At 34.8% G+C, this 19890-nt stretch overlaps 1 protein-coding gene across 1 annotated transcript in view; it reads right to left on the bottom strand.

Annotated features, from left to right (window-relative positions):
* Positions 1 to 3868: 3868 nt before the first annotated feature.
* The window catches only part of LOC148941565 (uncharacterized), a 20294-nt gene continuing 4272 nt past the window's right edge, over positions 3869 to 19890 (bottom strand). The window contains exons 2-5 of the mRNA XM_089104199.1: positions 15188 to 15494; positions 13432 to 13580; positions 12742 to 12834; positions 3869 to 3989 (exon numbers count right to left, since the gene is read on the bottom strand). Coding sequence (XP_088960325.1) covers positions 3940 to 3989; positions 12742 to 12834; positions 13432 to 13580; positions 15188 to 15494 — 599 coding nt within the window. The 3' untranslated portion in view covers positions 3869 to 3939. The remainder of the gene's footprint in view (positions 3990 to 12741; positions 12835 to 13431; positions 13581 to 15187; positions 15495 to 19890) is intronic.

Genomic DNA, 19890 nt, shown 5'->3' with positions numbered 1-19890 from the left:
GAAGTTATAAAAGAATAATAGAGGAACCGAGACAATTGAAGTGAGAGATAAGAAGCTGGAAGACGAAACGACGGTAATGTCTTCTACACCAACTGCATTTTTTTTATGCTACTGACAGGAAAGCTACTGGATATGATACTGACCGCATTTCAAACAGTAATATTTACGCAAAACGGGTTCAATCCCCCTTTCTTGGTACATAGTTAAAGAAAGATTGAGATGGCAAAGACATTTTCTGCGGATCCATGTTGGCCTCATCCGGCTTGTTGCTAAAATAATTAGCAGACATTTATCTTCAGAAAATTTATTACAGCAGTTCTAAGTTTTTGGTAAGTCATTCATATACATATTAACTATTATTGACTGAACCAAATTTAACCATTTTTAAGCAATATAATTAGTAGGTGACCACATTCTGTAATATGGTACGGCAGCAAGAACTCTAACAACGATAGATGATTTTTCTTCAAGCTCAGATTTACAGTTCACCACCTCCCGATCAACCAATACTCTGTCCGTTTTCCTTTATCTGATTTCCCCCAAGATATTTAGCAACTTCTACTACTTCTGAAATACACTATATCCCTTTTCTCGCTCACAGAAACAATCAGAAATTAAACATTTTAATTGGCTTGTTAATTGGTACTAGAAGTAGTAGTAGGCCAAGTGATCCTGATTTAAGAACTCCATTTGTAACTACAATAATGAAAAGAAACCGAATTCAAGAGATATATGCGACATATATCCGAACTCATGCGACATACGCATGTCCTTCATAACACATCATTGGCTGTTGATGAGAAAGGCAGACTGAGAAAGGCAAGCTGCGTCCAATGATGAATATATTGAACGATAGCTTTCGGAACCTGGCAGCTACCAGTACGTATGTTAGCTTTGATGAATTAATCATACTTTTCAAGGGCAGGTATTCTCTCAAGCAATACAATCCAATGAAATCGATAAAAAGAGGTTACAAGTTGCGATGCCCTGCCTATACAAAAGGAGATATTTAAACCTTTGATGTCTGCCAGGGAAGATTTGAAGTGGTTGAAGATTCTAGCGGTCTAGCTCTTTGTGGGTGTGTTGTTGCAAAGCTGACAGACAACTTCTGTGGAAAGAGATATAATAAAATATACGAGATATACTGCATGTGAAATATATCGTACATCTGCATCTGAAATAGTCATCCAAACTCAACAGTCTAAATTAGTTTTAGATAGGCTTACAGTTAACACCAGAAACATGTGCTGATTTTTTATACATTTTTTTCTCCCTTACACCTGCTAGAAGTTTTGAGATAATAAAATATTCTAGCCTGTTGCATAATACGATCAGACAGAAAAGCACTTCCCTCTCTAAGTCTAGCATGTTCTAGACTTAGTTCTAGCATGTTGCATAATACGATCAGACAGAAAAGCGCTTCCCTCTCTAAGTCTAGCATGTTCTAGCACATTCTAGCATGTTGCATAATACGATCAGACAGAAAAGCGCTTCCCCCTCAGTCTTGAACAGTAATGACTTGGATTATGAGCATGAGAGGAGAGTGGACGGAAACAAGATCTATACTGTTTGATTCAAACTACCACGATACAGACAATGTTACTGTAAAAAGAATAAACTGTAACGGAACCATCTCGAAAATAAAAACACCAATAGTGGCAAAAATTGCAACAAACCAGTATATGGGTTGGATCAAAAGTCCCTGATATGTTGGCATTGGGGTTTCCATAATACAGTAATGTGTAATACCCATGTTCTTTATGTTTCTTACACTTATTTTTCAAAGTCAACATAGTCCGACTTCAAACGAAGGGTAGTCCAAGGCTTACTTTATACTCAGATCCCGAAAAGAAAGTCAGCTGGACATGTTTTGAAAGCTACAATGAAAAAAAAAAAAAACAAGACGCAGAAATTGTGGGGCGTTTGTCCCTGATGATGTACGACTGAGCAGTTTGGGGCTCGCTAGTCAAAATTCATTTCTCAGCGGTCACGATGTGAAATGTGCTCTCTGAAACGTGAGTGACGTAAATGTAAGTCCCGGCTTTTCTTAAGAAGTGGAATCTCACTATGCGTCAATGATCACAATAACTGTATTTTAGAATATCACCAACATGAACATTGCTTGTTTTTACCTATATTTTCCACTACAAAAGAAACTGTTCTAGTGTAGTGGGACTCCCAAGTCACAGCTGTGTCGTGGCACGTTTCTGTCGGGACTTTTGTGAGAAGAGGCCCACAGAAACTACAGTAATATTGGTAGATTACAGGCGGAAAAAAACCCCAGATTAGAAAATAAATAATTCTTTTACCCCAGAAAAATACCTTCCAACCCACGGATCGCGCGCAAGAGTTAAGTAAGAAAAGAGCGATAGTACATTTCGTCTTATAATCTAAATTTGGAACAGCTCTCCTTAAATGACGAGTAGCAGGAGAGCTACACGCACATTCGTGTAAAGCAAAATTGAATTTATCAAGTATTTTGGGCAATAGGTTGCATCAAGACTGGGCTGGCAATGCGTGTCGAACAGGGAATTTTCAGACATATCTTCAAAAAAGTAGTGAGAACTGGTTCTTTATCTGGTTCTCACTAAACGGCGTTGATACAATCCAAACCACTTTGACGACTAGCATCAGTGGTGCTGATGCACCACTGTGGCCTTCAGTGGCGTCAGTTGAGAGGGGGTGACAGGGCACGAGTTCCCCTTAGAGTTTTAAAAATATCTTTATGGGAGATATAATATTTTCATTACAAAATACTCTTTTTTGGTATTTTCATTGGAAAAGACGAATTGGCCCCCGCCCTAGATTTGAAAAACATTTAGTTCCCCTCGACATTCTCACATATTGACAACACAGAACATACGAAATAAACAGAGGGTTCGTTGAATTGAGAGTCGACTAAACAGCTTTCGTAAGTTAAGCACTGTTGTTGTTTGACTGGCTTAAAATTTCACACAGGAATCAATCAGGTTTTTCAAAAGACAGGGCTGATCGTTTTGTTTTTTGGCGTACGTTTGAGGAATAACATGAATGGCTTACGAAGATACGCCTCCGACGTAATAAAGTTACACCTTTTACCATAGGCGAGGAATATCCCTTCTCCTCTTAGGTAATTGAAGCAACGCCAACCATTTGTTTTTTCTTATGAATCAATCTACTGGGAGGTCGAGGCTATCTCTACTTGACCCTTTAATGATACCGATAGCTCTCGATGCGTCATTAAGACTGATCATACCATTTTGGTCAAGGTCACGAAATGAAAAGGTCAGGAAATTAATTAATTAACCCTAATACTCCTTACCATTTCTTGAAATAAACCGTCACTTTTTAACAAAATGCCTTCACTTTACCTCGAATTTTGAATTTGCCGCTTGAATTTACAATTTTCATGTCGAAAAGGCAAATAAAGACACTTTTTCTGTTGTCAGAAAGCAGCAAAAAACCAACATTATGTCAAAATTCTACAAATCGAACACCGACCGTGCGGACAGAGAATCAAATAAAACTGCAAAGTTTCTTGTCGTGTCGAAAGAGACGATAATTCAAACGCGACTTAGATAATTCTCCGATAATTACCTAGTTGAAAAGACTGGTGACATATTGCCGTTACTGATACTTTTTTGTCCCCCAATATGCGGCCCAAAGGATGTCCAACCAAGAACGTATCTAGAAGGCGGGGAGGGGGTTAGGGGATTTGACCCCCTCCCCTGAAATGTTTGTCCGACTCGTAAAAACGTAACAAAAATGAATATAAACATATGTTTGATGCGTTTTTAAAGTTTTTTGTAATCCCCCCCCCTCCCGAAAAAAAACGCGGATAAGTTCTTGTTTTCAATTGAACTAAACCTCGGGAAAAAAATATTCTGAGCAAGGTTACACTACTTTATTTGTCCCACCAAAAACTTCAAGCAATAAAATAGACAAAAATCAGACACTAATTCACCGCTTCCTGCAGGACTGCTGCGTTTGCCAGCCAGATCCTTGGGTATCTAAAATTGAAAAGAAAAACATTCAATAAATTAAAATTACTCCATCATAACTGGAAACGAAAAAAAAAAAATAAGTAGGAGTCACCATATAGCCCAAAACACCTTTAGTGCTTGTGATTAAACAACATCAAAAACAGAAAAAAAAAATAGAAACGGTTAAGCGGTTGGAAAATAATTTAATGCAAAAACAGTTAACACCCACTTTAAACATAAAAATAAAGGAAAATACTGAAAGATGTAATAGATTATTATTTTACGATTTATGTCAAACTGGTTTTCTACTCAGACAGAATGAGCTTCCAAATATAACGCCAAGTTTAGGGTGGATTGAATGACATTAAATAACATTTTTATAGTTACCACAACCATTATGATAGCCTTAGTAATCTTGGTATTCTGTGTGCCAGGTTTTTAAAAGACACACGTTTCGAGGGCTGTACTTCGTAACCTGTGAGCAAAATCGTCCAACTGTCGAGAAAATCATTTCGAGAAAACACGATTATTCATCTTGAAGGTTATTTTTCCACCTTAGTCGAGTTCGTACAACTGAATCAGCTCGATTTTTTTCTTCGTCTAGAACAGTAACCTATCTAAAGTCCAACACTCGTCCTTCTGAAACTCTTGGCTAGGAAAAATACAGCACGCTGTTCTAGAAATTATTTCCTTTTTGTATTTTGTTTTATTTATTTATTATCTTTGGTTACATAAATAATACCGTATACCCACACTGCCTTTCTATTTGTAATCAAATTGAACCGAAGATATAATAGCGGGTACTACTTATAATTAAGACAGTGAACACTGATAAGAAAAACTATCCTAATCAAAAGTTTTACCCGTTATTCTATTATTTCAACTTAATCATATATTCAATAATAATATATCACCTATATATTTATTTCCTTCAAAATCGAGGAGTATATCAAATACATAAATAAATTTACAAAAAAAACTTATGCAAGTGAAACAAATCATTGGTTTACAATATGCTTCAGAAGAGAATTGAATAAAATTCGTAAAAAATATCAACCATCCTTTAAATTCTGGAAACAAATGGGAAATGTTGGGCCTGAAGAGAATATTCTCAAAATTACGATAAAAACTATCTATCTTTCCTAGTTAATTCTAAAGGCTTTTTTGATTTTAAATTTTAAAACCAATTCAATATTACTAAGCGAAATTGGAAAACCAAGCAAAAAATTTACAATATTCAAAATAGCAAAGGCGAATGAAACAAATCGCAGATTTTGTGTATATGTGTATGTAGCAGCATTTTGTCCGTTTTTTTTTGTGACAGCCTGTACTCACTAAGAATAACATGGTTAGCCAGAATTCCATTTAGAGATGGTAAAAATCTAAAATTGAGAGGGATATTCAAGTCCTATAACACTAGATTCAAATTGTCGATGCTTAGGACCTACGAAACAAGAAAGTGCTAAAGACTGAAATTTCCATACAAGATTCCACTAGGTAGCGGTAAAAATTGCTACGGGTCACTATAGGTAAAAAAAAACTCTGACCCCTCCCCTCCTCAACGGGCATCTATGCATAGACAGAACCTTTTTTAGCTGTTCTATCCGTTCTCCATGATAGACTGTATTCACTAAGAACAACGTGGTTAGCCGTAATTCGATTTGAGAAGGGGGAAACTCAAACTTGACTCTAAATGTCGATGCTTATGACGTTCGAACCTAAAAGTCAATTGCAAAGACTAAGAGTTCCATATAGGATAAAAATAACCAATTATTAAAAAAAAAAAAAAAAAAAAAAAAAAAAAAAAAAAAAACTGCTAGCAGTCACTGTGAAAAAAAGGGTATTGGTGCATTATACGGATACTTCTATATACTGCTAAAGAAGTCAAGTTTGGTTAACGCTAATGAAATAAAATAAAAATGGATGAATATGTAATAGTTCAGAATCAAACGTGGGCTATATATTTGCACACTAAGGGGTTGGGGGGTAAAGCATACCATACAATAAATGCAATTTACAACACCTCCAATATTGTCCAATAAGCTTCCCATACAAGTTTAAAGTCACGGTGTGTCCACTTTCACACTCTTTTGTTTTGGGCAATAACCCCTTATCCTGTAAAAATTCAACTGCCTCTTTTTCTGTCTTTGGCAAATCCCAAATTGTAATTTTAACATTCTCATTAGATCACCCCTTTCACTCAATTCCACTCTAACAACTGTTTTAGTACCGGATCGGGAATCTGTCTCTCCCGTTTGACTGTAGCGTCTCCCGTTTGATTTCTTTAGCAGTATATAGAAGTGGCCATATAATGCACCAGTACTAAAAAAAGAAATAGAAACTTCTGAGATCACCCCTCCTCCACGGACACCCATTAATAGATTGAGTTTTATAACAGGCTTTTAGAGAAAATTTTAGTCGTTCTATCCCTACTGTTTTCACTAAGATCAACATGGTTACACAGAATTCAGTTTCAGTGGGATTGAGAGGGATATCCAAAGATCTTATGACACTTGACCCCAAATATCGATATTTATGACCTTCAAACCTAGAAGGTAATTTCAAAGACTAAGAGTTTCATATAGGATCAAACACGGCAGAGATAAAAAAAAAAAAAAAAAAATAGTAGCAAAAAAAAAAAAAAAAAAAAAAAAAAAAAAAAAAACCTGAGATCCTCTACGGCAGCGGTCGGGGAACCAGTGTAAATTACCCCAAATTGAGTAAAGATAAAATTTTTGGTATTAAAAATGAAATTTTTGGGGGTAAATATGTAACTTTTGTGAGTAAAAAGCATGTATTTTTAATTTGCTATTTGATAAACCTGTTAGTATTTTTTTCAAATTAAACAATTTAGCGATATATTCAGGCCACGCCATCTCACTCCCCACCACTAGAGTGTTCTCCAGTTAAATCTTTACACACTAAAGCACAGCCCCGGATACCTGCTCAGTCCATGCCATGCCGTCAAGATACAAATACATTGACGTGTCAGAGAGGCAGTTTTTCTAGTTAGTTGTTGAGAAGACCCCTATTTTATCATTAATCATCAATATATCGATGAAGGTTAGCCGCAATTGGAAAATTTAATTCAAGTATTTTAATTATTATTTTATGTATCCCTTCAGATGGTAGCAAATAGAAAAAGGACATACCAAGACAAATTCATTAGTTACGGTTTTCCATAAATAGAAGACAATAGTACAATGAAACCACAGTGTGTTGTATGTACGAAAATATTATTTCATAATCTTTAAAAAAAAAGTCAGTTGAAAAAACATTTAGACAATCTGCATTCACACCTGTCTTCCGAATCACGAGAATACTTTGCAAATTTAGAAATATCTGTTAAAAGACAAAGATTGAATAGCAACTTGTTTTGTACATTTGATCAGAGTTCGGCATCAAGGGCTAACATTGAAGTAGCCTGGTTGATTGCTCGAAATAAGAAATCATACACTATAGGTGAATTTTTTTTTAAACCAGCTGCTGTAAAAATGGCAGAGATTATGGTTGGTCAAAAAGAAGCGAAGAAACTGAATTCAGTGCCGTTGTCTGCGAAAATTGTGAAAGAATGATCTTCTATATTAGCAGAAAATGTGAAGAAACAGGTTATTTTCGCATTAAAACAGGCTAAATAATTTGCTATTCAGCTTGATGAGACAACTAATTTTAGTAGCAATTCACAGCTAATGGTACATGTTCGCTAAGCAAGGTGCAAATAGGAAGGTGCAGATAATTTAGAGGAGGAATTGCTGTTTTGTTCTCCTCTCGAGTTGAGATCTCGTGGAATTGATGTCCATAATAAAGTAAATGAATACGCAATGAAAGCGCAAAGTTCAAAATAAGAAAACTGTATTTCTGTATCTTTGGATGGAGCTCCAGCTATGCTGGGTCATATAAATTCAGCTTTCGTTAAAGAAAATAACCCAAATATTGAAGTTAATCACTGTATTATCCATCGCCAGGCCCTTATGGTAAATAAAAAAAAAAAACAAGTTTTTTTTTAACTGAAAGTAAGGAGCGACGTTAAAACTTAAAACGAACAAAAATTATTCTGTATATGAAAGGGGCTGTCCCCTCCTCAACGCCTCGCTCTTTACGCTAAAGCTTTTCATTGTTTAAAAAAAAATAGAGTTGTGAAAAAGTCAAACTTTAGCGTAAAGAGTGAGGCGTTGAGGATGGGACAGCCCTTTCATATACGGAATAATTTCTGTTCGTTTTAAGTTTTAACGTCGTTCCTTACTTTCAGTTAAAAAAACTTGTTTTTTTTTATATTTAATTTTTTAACGTTTTTGAATTAATGTAGGTTTTGATTTTGGCTCACCGTACATGAATGATTAAAAAAGAATTTGCATATTAATTTATTTTTATTTGGTTAAATGGCTTTCTCGAAATCTGTTTAATTTTATATACGAACGTTTTTATTAGTAATAAATATACGTAACTTACGAATTAACTTACGTAACGAACCTCTATATTCTTATATTTTTAATACGTATATTAGAGGGTTCGCCCCGTAGTCAATACCTTGCTCTTTAAGCTAAAGTTCGAATTTTGTTCCAATTCTTTAAAAATGACCCCTTAATCACAAATTCCGTTAATTAGAATAAATAGCTCTTATGAAAGTACTAAATAATATTTGGCTTAAAGAACGAGGTACTGACTAGGGGATGAACCCAATCATATACGTAATGTTTTCTGTCGTTTTAAGTTTTGATGTTGCTCCTTACTTTCAGTTAAAAAACTTGTTTTTTTTATATATTATTTCTGATCTTTATTTAAATAATGCTGGGAAATCCAGCGGCCCCGTCATAGCAATGTCTCTTCTCCCATGAAAACTTTCTTCATGGTAAGATCCTCCCACATAACCCCCGACCCACTCCCCCCACTACCAGAAAAAATCCCCTCTGAAAACGTCTGTATACTTCCCAATAACCAATTCTATATGTTCACATTGGGTAGAGTTCATAACTTTCAGTCCTCCCTCCGGGGACTTCGGGGGATTAAGTCATCCTAAAAGATATAGTTATCATATTTTCGACCATGCTGAACAAAATGGCTATCTCTAAAATTTTGATCGGGTGACTTTGGGAAAAAAATGAGCGTGGGAGGGGGCCTAGTTGCCCTCCATTTTTTTTGGTCACTTAAAAACAGCACTAGAACTTTTAGTTTCCGTTCGAATGAGCCCTCCCGCGATATTCTAGGACCACTGGGTCAATACGATCACCCCTGGGGAAAAAAAATACAAAAAAAACAAACAAACAAACAAATAAACACGCATCCGTGATCTTTCTTCTGGCAAAAAATGCAAAATTCCCCATTTTCTTAGATAGGAGCTTGAAACCTCCGCAGTAGAGTTCTCTGATACGCTGAATATGATGGTGTGATTTTCATTGAGGTTCTATATCTTTTAGGGGGTCTTTCCCCCTTTTTTTCAAAAATCAGCCAAATTTTCTCAGGCGCATAACTTTTGATAGGTGGGACTAAACTTTATGAAACTTATATATTTGAAATCAGCATTAAAATTTGATTCTTTTGATGTATCTATTGGTATCAAAATTCCGCTTTTCTACAGTTTCGGTTACCATTGAGCCGGGTCGCTCCTTACTTACAGTTCGTTACCACGAACTGTTTGAAAGTATTTAGAATCTACATTGGAAGCCGTCATGCATGATGTCGCCAAGATTGTAAACTTTATATTTACAATTAGACAATCATTAAGATTGTCATCAAGATTGTCCCTAGAGGACATGTTCAAAACACGCGGCTATTTCGTGAATTATATCAGGACGGTGAAGCTGAATATACAGACCTACTTTATTAGACAGAAGTAAGGTGGCTTTCTCGCGGAAATGTACTAAATCGAGTATGGACTCTCAAAACTGAAGTCGAAATTTTTATGGTTGATAAAAAAAAAATATTCCCGCAGACAAGGCCGTGCCCAGGATTTTTTTTAGAGTGGGTTTTACTAAAAAAAAAATTCGGAGGGGGGAGGGGTTGCACAAAAAAAAAGCATACAAAATTTTTTTATATCCATTTTTGTTACGTTTTTACGAGTCAGACAAACATTTCGGGAAGGATTCAAACCCCCCTAACCCCTTCTCTGGGTAAGGCCTTGCTCGCAGAAAAGTTTAAAAGCTCTTCCTGGGTTGCATATCTCGCATATCTAGCGGAAATTTTTTAGGTATATATATATTAAACAAAGAACTGCAAGAAAAAAAAATAATATCATTTCATTGAGAGAAATAGCGTCAACGTTAGGATTAAAGCTGCAAAATTGGAGACAGAATGTCGAACAGAACAAGAAAGCTTCTTTTTCAAGGTTAGCTTTGTTTTTGAAAGATTGCGAAAATATTATTTTTGCTGAAATCAAGGATGCAATTGTAAGACATGTTATCGAACTCAGAAAGCGGTTTTCAGATTACTTTCCAGATCTTGATACAAGTACTGTCAGTTGGATTGTAGATCCTTTTAAATGAGAAGAACCTTCGAACCAGAACCTTTAAACCAGAAGAACCTTAGGGTTTGGCAGAAGCAATTCTTCAACTTCGATCTAATACTGAAACACGTATTCGATTTGAGAGTAAACTAAACCTGTTGTCTTTTTGGTGGTCAAAAGCAGCAAAGGCTTTCAAAATTGTACATGAAGAGGCGGTTAACAATTGCTGCCATTTAGAACAACATATTTGTGCGAACAAGGCTTTTCCACTCTAATGAACATAAAACGAAGAACAGAAATCGATGAAACACCGAAGACTGTATTCGAATCGCTCTTACATCAAAAAGTTCCAATTTTGAATTATATCGAACACGAAACAACATCATTTCTCCAAAACGTGAAGGAAGAATGTTTTCAATTATTCTTTTTTCTAATTTTTTCAATTCTAATTTTTGTATGTACCACCTTTATTATTATTATTATAATTTGTTACAGTACCCTAAAATGTCAACCCTCAATCGTACCCCTATAGGTTTTAATTGGTTATATATATATTACTATTATTACTTATTATACTATTATTATAGTATACTATTACTATTATTTTTATACTATTATACTTACTATTATACCATTATACTTACTATACTATTATTACTTATTACTATTATATACTATTATTAATTATTATTACTATATATTACTATTATATACATTGCTATATTACTATTATAACCATTATGTATTACTAGTAAGAGGTATTACATTGATATGTTTTAATTAAATTTTTAGTTATTGTTTCTGTTCAAAATTACCATGCAGGGCTATAATATGAAAGATGCTAAAAAGAGGCGATTTTTTTGGCTCTCCCCCATGGGGTAATATCAACTTTCACAAAAATATTTTGGGGTAATGATTAAAAAAGTCCCCGACTGCTGCTCTACGGGCACCCATGCCTAGATTAAGTTTTCTGACAGGCTTTTAGGGAAATAGTTTTTTGTTCTATCACTTCTTAATGATGGATTATATACACTAAGAATAACACGTTTTCCAGAATTACATTTCAGAGAGGATATAACTCGAAGCTTCAGGGAAATTCGAAAACAATGTAACGATAGACTAAAAATGTCAATACAATTACATAAAAAAAAAGTCGAAATAAAGCGGATTTGTCATGAACAACGTGTGATAGGAAAAGAAAAACAAAGGAAAAGGAATTAAAGGAAGGAAAAGAAAGTATGATAAGGAAAAACGAAACTCAGAGAGGAGAGAAAGTAGCAAATTAAAAAAAAAATCAAAAAAGGGTTAAAAAACGAGGTTTTTGTCAGCCAGTAAACAATGAATATTAAAAAATATAAGCAAATATTTCGACAAGGACAACCGCCAAGTCGTCCTCAATAATAAACAAAAAAAAAAAACCAAAAAAAAAAAAAAAAAAACACGAAAATCTAACCTTTCGAAGCTTACTATACAAAGACAGAACAGACACTTCCATACAGAACCATCTTCATGGTTCGCTGGCTGACAAAATCCTCGTTTTTTCACCCTTTTTTGATTTTATTTTTAATGTGTCACCTTCTCTCCTCTCTGAGTTTCGCTTGTCATGTATAGCCAGTGTGGTCTAAGAATGTATTTATGATAAGGAAAATGTCGAAAATTTGAAATTATATTTGCAATGGACCACAGTATAATAAAATAATTATCAGAGGTTCGTATGAAGAAAACGCGCGCGGAAATGACTGAAAATAACATAATTTGGTATCTACTAATATTCCGTTTTTTTTTTTTTTGGAAAATCCAAGGTAGTATTGACAAGGGTAAGACATCTGTATAGGGGGACTTTATGGTCAAACAAGATGTATCTCAACTTAAAAAAAATAAAACTAAAAAAAAAGGAAAAAACGGACCTATGATCAAAGACATTTATAAATAAATTTTTATTGCTAATATTTTCTAACTATGTTCGACAAGGCCCCGTCATAAAAAAAAAAAACCCAGAGCACTAAAGAGAAACATAAGAGCAAAAAAAGAAGGCAAAGGTTGAATAAAGACATTAAAATATTAACTATAACGAAACGATTTAAACACATAAATCTAGGGTAGCATGCGACACAGAAGTAACTTATAACTGTATGCTTTCGATTTTAATAATTCTTTATTATTTGTCTTTGTTTAGCAAATATCCCTTTCACCGCTTTTCCATAATCATTTTCATATATTTTCGACAGCTTTAAGGAATCGAGAGGGGGGCTCCCCTCTCGATAAGCATATGACTGCGTCGTTCCTCAAAGTATACAATCGCTGCACTTATATACAAAAAGGGGAATTATTCAAACTTACCAGCCGATCTATCGTCCATTGGTCGAGGCGACATGTCCCTATCTCTAGTCAGGCGCTGGGGGGATACTCGTCTCATAGGAGGACGATCACCACCTATAAAGAATTTATAATAATAAAAAAATAATAATAATAAAAATAATAATAAATAAAAAATAAATAAATAATAAATAAATAATAATAAAAAAATTATAACAAGAATTTATAGCAATTTTTAGCTAAAATCGTATTTTATTCGTTATTTTAACCATTTGTTTTATTGCTTGATGTGCTCCGTTTATCTTATCGCATTGACCTTGGAGATTTGTTGGTTTTTTCTTGTTGCTGTTTTTAGTAGGCTAGCTCCTTGCATCACTTTATCATTTTTCGTTCTTTTTCAGTGTTGACATACTTACGTTATCAGCTATGGATTTCAACAAATATATTAATCAACATACGCTTAAATAACGTGCTTACGTGTTCGCAATTGATGAAAACCACAATTTTAGAAATGCATTTAATATCTTTTCCAAAGATTTTTGATAAATTTTAAAAACCCATTTTTTAGCGCTGAAACACTGGCAATAACGGACACTGCTATAAAAAATACTTGCAGATTAAGTAGCGACACATTTTTGTCATTTTTTTTTTAGCAATGAGACACTGGTAATTACGGACGCTTTAACACAAAATATTCAAGTTTGCCACTCCTACCTCTTTCAAAGCCTCTTGGTTCCTCGCGAGGTCTTGGTTCCCAGCCTCGTCTTTCCCTGTCTCCAACTTCTCGCACTTCTCTCTGGTTCTCCTCAGAACGTGAACTGCCGTAACCTGACTTATGCCATGACCCTTCATCACCACGACCCCTGAAAACAAGAAGATAAGGAACGATGGTAGAGCAGAAATTAGCAATAATCAAGTTCAGGTTCCGTTTATTCCAATAAAAGAGCAATAACAAAGACAATATCCCAAAGGGCTCAATGGCCCGTTATTTGGATAATCAGCACCGAAATATGAAAACAGCCCCGTCACTAGAGGATGTTTAGAAGAAAATGTAAGAGCACTTCCCTTAATAAAAAAAAACATCCAGAGCATTCTCTGGCTTAATAGCCAAATTAACCCCCTTTCTTAAAATAGAATAATAATACATTTGAGAACAGTACATTTTCACTATATTTAAACTAATGAATTTAATTTAATAATCTTAACTAGTAACACATTTATAATTAATACCAAAATTTTATGAAGCAATTATCGTGATCATACATCCATGGTGAAAAATACCCGAATCACAAAATGATAACTGCTAACCCAGGACTGGTAGTCCAAAACGTGCTAAAACCTAATTGAAAACCATCATAAGTTTACTATTTTCCCCTAAGACAGTTTTCCAATTCAGACCCGGACCACCTATGACAAAATATCAGGAGATCCCTAAAGAGATCTTGCGGACTTACGAGAGTTCCCTAAATGGAACTACCGTACCTACACAGACGAAAAGATAGAGTACAAGTTTCATAACTCTTTTCCAAGAATTCTAAATGAAATTGGTTATCTAGCTTACGGGCCAATTTGCAAACGCTTTTCTTTTTCTTGGTTAACATACGCTATATATATTATTGTTCAATCTTTATGGATTTTTTTGCAATGTTTTAATATTAATTATTCACCATATCTGTCATCGATCAACTGGCTTCCTCTATCAATTTTTACTAGAATACCATGGACAGTGAAACCTGATAGTTTGAATTGAATAAGCTATAGAAACATATATATAAAACTAAATAAAAATATGTTAAAATAAAAATGGTTACTAAATAAAAAAAAATAAAAGTTACTAAATAAAAATATGTAGGCTATGTGTTTCTTTAGTTTAATTATAGTTCTATATTATTGAACTTTTTAACCAAGGTCTCTTGAAATTTATAGCCATAAAAGAACACTTCTTGTAGAATTACTTCTATAAATTAGTAGTCAAAAAAAAAGAAAAAAAAAAGAAAAAAAAAAAAAAAAAAAAAAAAAAAAGTAAATTAAATAAGCACCTTCAGCAAAAGAAAATTCCGGAAAAAACTAAAAATAAAAAAAAAGAGTATGCCCTTTTTTATTCCCTATTCAATTTGTACAAAAAAGGACACTACTTGGTTTATTCCGGTATAAACTTGATCCAATTTTAAACTTCTTTAAAAATTAATTAGCGTTTGACAGCGAAGAGGTTAGCTTTTTTTTTATATCGAGCGCCATTTTTAGGGAATATTTTTTAGAACGCAAAAAATTAAGATTAAATAAAATACTATGACACTAAAATCTCAGAAAACGTAAACAATTAAAGTATACGGATTTTACTGAATTTTCTTCAGCTTTATCTATTGTTGTTTGAAAATGCTTAAGAATTATATCTAGTCAGCAAATTTCCAAACTTAATTCTTCTCTGTTAAAAAAAACTTGAAATAAATGAACATACAAAGAAACTTACATGTCACGGTCTCCATCACCTCTGATTCTTCTTTGTGGCTCATACGTATCGCGATCTCTTCTTTCTGGCTCACGCATACCCCGGTCTCTTCTTTCTTGTTCACGCATACCACGGTCAAAGGAATCTAGATTTCTTCTTTCTGGTTCGCGCCGATCAAATTCACGGTCTCTTGAATCTAGGTTTCTTCTTTCCGGTTCACGCCGATCAAATTCACGGTCTTTGCGTCCAAAGTTTCTAGACTCAAAGCCAAAATTATGTGCTGAAAATTTATCTGAACGACTTATAGGGGGCTTATAGGCTCTATCACCTAAAAATTAACAAAACTTATGTGAACAATGTAAATAGATACATAAATGCGCGTTCATTTTTTAGGGAGATGTGAGGGGGTCAACTATTTTTCTAGGGCCAAGTGTACTATTTTCGAATAGAACGAGGAGGATTTCTAACTTACACTTCCCTGTCCAAGTCTCTTTATCAGATTCAGATCGGTTTTATTAATACTTTACACTTAAATTACAAATACTCACAAATACATTTAACAAACAAATTCTGGGCCATAATCCATAATAATTGGCCCTCTAGGTCAATCCTGTTGAGGAAACATTATATCACACTGTTATGTATATCACATAGTCGGGGTCCTCCCTATGCCTACAGTAGAATGGCCCCTATTGACCCCACGAGAACACCGTGCTGCCACCTACAACTTTTTTTAACACCAAATATGGGCATAGAGTCCCTAGGGGAAATGGATTTCTGGGAAATTGATTGCGTAATCGATTGGGAATTTGGAACACCTTTGCTGTCAGTCATTAATCAAATTGTTTCCAGGCAAAGTTTAATAATGTCTGACAGGTACTGTCAACATTTCTCCAAGAATAGATCCAAGTCATTAATGTCTTTGCCTGAGAAACAACTCTTTTGGTCCAACTCCAAAAGATATTAATACCCAAACGCCATGGAAACAGTTCTCCAAGAAACATCTTAGCGATGAATTGTTTTAGCGCGGGAATCAGGTTTCTTATTAATTTGAAATGTGTTAGCGCAGAGATGCCAAAAACAAAAGGAACACGCTGAAATTACGTTTAGTGATTATTTGGGCGAAACTGTTTTAGACAGGTTTTCTAATTATTTCGGTGAAACAGTTAGAGAAATTTTAAAAGATGATTTTTGAAGAAATTTTAGAAGAGGACTTGAAGTTGAAACTCTGGGGTCGTTATAATACGCAAGTTCCATTGAAGAGTGTCGTTAGATCCTATAACCCAGCCATAAAGGGTTCCAATTCCCACCACCCCAACCCTCAACAACTCGCCCGCTCCACAAATGTCCCCCCCAAGCACCCGAAGAACCACCCGGCCCTCAAGGGACCCCCATACCCGCAAAAACTCTCCCCGAGCTTCGTCTTTCGTTGATTTGTGTTGTCTGAAAATTATGAGTAGGGATGTGTAAATTAATATTTCGGGCTTTTCTAAGTTGGATTTTGTAGTCTTTCATAGGTATGTGTTGTCTGAAACCTATGACTTGGGATAGATGGATTACAATTTTTGACTTTTCTGAGCTGGATTTCTGAGCCGTTCATAGGAGTGTGTTGTCTGAAACTTATGATTTGAGATGTGTAGTTTGCAAGTTGGACTTTTCAGAGCTATGATTCTTAGTCTCTCATAGGCCTGTGTTGTCTGAAACTTCTAGTTTGGGATGAATAGTTTGCTATTTCAGGCTTTTCTGAGCTAAGGTTTCCTAGTATTTCGTAGGTGAATGTTGTCTGAAACTTATGATTTGGGATATGTAAATTACTATATCGGGCTTTTCTGAGCTAGATTTCTTAATATTTCGTTGGTTTGTGTTGTTTGAAACCTATGATTTGGGATGGGTGGATTGCTATTTTTGACTTTTTTTAGCTGGATTTCTTAGACGTTCATAGGTGTGTGTTGTCTGAAATTTATGATTTGGGATGGTTAATATGCTATTTATGACTTTTCTGAGCTAGGTTTCTTAGCCGTTCATAGGTGTGTGTTGTCTGAAACCTATGATTTGGGATATGTAAATTACTATTTCGGGCTTTTATGAGTTGGATTTCTTAGTCTTTCATAGGTTTGTGTTGTCTGCAACTTTTGTTCTGGAAGGGTGTTGTTTCGATTTTTTTACTTTTCAGATATAGAGTTCGGAGTAGTACGTAGGGCTGTGTGTGCAGAAATCTATTAGGTATTGGTGGTGTTGTTATATTTTTGACCGTACTGCTATGTGTTTATTAGCCTTTCATCTGGGTTTACCTTTTAACAACCCAAACTTTTATGCTGTTTTGTTATTATTGGTCCTTTCAGTTATAGGTTTCTTATATGTTCATAGGTGAGTGTTGCATAAAAACTCTGATTTCTGGTGGGTAAGTTTATAGTTTATATTTTTCTTAGCTAGGTTTCTTAGCCTTTCATAGCCGCGTGCTGTCAGAAAATTATGATTTGGGACGTGTAGTTTGCTATTTCAGGCTTTTCTGATCTAAGGTTTCATAGTATCTCCTAGGTGAATGTTGTCTGAAACCAATGGTTTGTAATGAGTAGATCGATGTTTAAGGATCTAATGAGTTAGGTTTTTTAGCCAGCCGTAGGTGTGTGTTGACTTAAACATATGATTTGGGATGTGTGATTTGTTATTTTAAACATTTTAGAACCATATTTTTTAGTGTTTCGTAGGTCTGTGGTGTCTGAAACATATGATTTGGGTTGTATGGGTTGCTATTTTTTGAATTTTCTGAGTTGGATTTCTTAGTCTTTCATAGGTGTGTGTTGTCTGAAACATATGATTTGGGATGGTTAGTTTTCTATTTTCGACCTTTCTGAGCTGGGTTTCTTAGACTTTCAAAGGTATGCGTTGTCAGAACATTAAGATTTGGGATGTATAGTTTGCTATTTGGACTTTTCAAAGCTAGGATTCTTAGTCATAGGCGTTTGTTGTCTGAAACTTCGGGTTTGGGATGAATAGTTGGCTATTTCAGACCTTTCTGAGCTAAAGTTTCTTAGTATTTCGTAGGTGAATGCTGTCTGAAACTTATGATTTGGGATATGTAAATTGCTATTTCGGACTTTTCTGAGCTGGATTTCTTAGTCATTCATAGGCGTGTGTTCTATGAAACCTATGATTTGGGATGTGTAGTTTGCTATTTTCGACTTTTCTGAGCTAGGTTTCTTAGCCTTTCATAGGTATGTGTTGTCAGAAAATTATGCTTTGGGATGTGTAGTTTGCTATTTCAGGCTTTTCTGATCTAATTTTTTCTAGTATTTCGTAGGTGAATATTGTCTGAAATTTGTTATTTGGAATGAGGAGTTTGCAATCTTTGACCTGTCTTATCTATGTTTCTTAATCTATCTAAGATATGTGGTGTCTGAAACCTATGATTTGAGATATGTAATTTGCTATTTTTGACTTTTCTGAGCTGGATTTATTAGCCTTTCATAGGTGGGTGTTGACTGAAACCTATGATTGGGATGAGTGGTTTGCTATTTTTGTCTTTTCTGAGCTAGATTTCTTAGCCGTTCATAGGTGTGTGTTGTCTGAAACATAGGATTTTGGTTGTGTGGTTTGATATTTGAACTTTTCAGAGCTATGATTCTTAGTCCGTCATAGGCGTTTGTTGTCTGAAACTTCTAGTTTGGGATGAGTACTTTCGGGAATTAAGAATTTCAGTTTCTAAGGTTTCTTAGCAGTTAATATGTGTATGTTTTCTTAAAATTATTTTTTGGGAATCTTTACATTTATCTTTCAGTTTTTTATCAGTTGGATTTATTAGTCTTTAATTGGTATGTGGTTTCTGCAACCTATGATTCGGGATGGGTGGTTTGCTAATTTTGACTTTTCTGTGCTGGATTTCTTACCCTTTCATAGGTGATTGTTGTCTGAAACCTATAGTTTGGGATGACTAGTTTGCTATTTTTGACTTTTCTGAGCTAGGTTTCTTAGCCGTTCATAGGTGAGTGTTGTCTGAAACCTATGACTTGGGATATGTAAATTACTATTTCGGGCTTTTCTAAGCTTGATTTCTTAGTCTTTCGTTGGTGTGTGTTGTCTGAAACCTATGATTTGGGATGGTTGGATTGCTACTTTTGACTTTTCTGAGCTGGATTTCTTAGCCTTTCATAGGTGTTTGTTGTCTTAAAAATAGATTTTGAGATTTGCTACGTTAAATTTTGACTTTCTTTATCTTGGTCCTATTATCTCGCGATGGAGTTTTTGGTCTGAATACTAGGATTCGGGATTAGTAAATGACCATTTTGGCCTTCTCTTAGTAGGTGGCCTTGTAACTCTAAAGTTATGATTCGTATGAAAAAGGAGAGTTGGGAGCGGTTGTCGGTAATTTTTTTACTTTTCCTAGCTAGATTTCTTAGCCATTCATAGGTGAGTGCTGTCTGAAACTTATGATTTGGGATGGTTAATTTGCTATTTCCGGCTTTTATTAGATAGGTTTCATAGCCTTTCATAGGTATGTGTTATCAGAATATTATGATTTGGGATGTGCAGTTTGTTATTAGGACCTTTAAGAGCTAGGTTTCTTAGTCCATCATTGGTGTTTTTTGTCTTAAAACAATAGTTTGGGATGAGTAATGCGCTATTTTACGCTTTTCTGAGCTACAATTCTTAGACCTTCATAGGTGTGTGTTGTCTAAAACCTATCATTTGGTGTATGTAAATTACTATTTCAGGCTTTTCTGAGT

Source organism: Artemia sp. Qi Xiang Cuo, chromosome 18 (assembly GCF_049724085.1).
Source record: "Artemia sp. Qi Xiang Cuo chromosome 18, ASM4972408v1, whole genome shotgun sequence".
In the NCBI taxonomy this organism is placed as follows: Eukaryota; Metazoa; Arthropoda; class Branchiopoda; order Anostraca; family Artemiidae; genus Artemia; species Artemia sp. Qi Xiang Cuo.
Note: the sequence above shows the minus strand (reverse complement) of the source record. Positions and strands in the feature narration are given on the sequence as shown.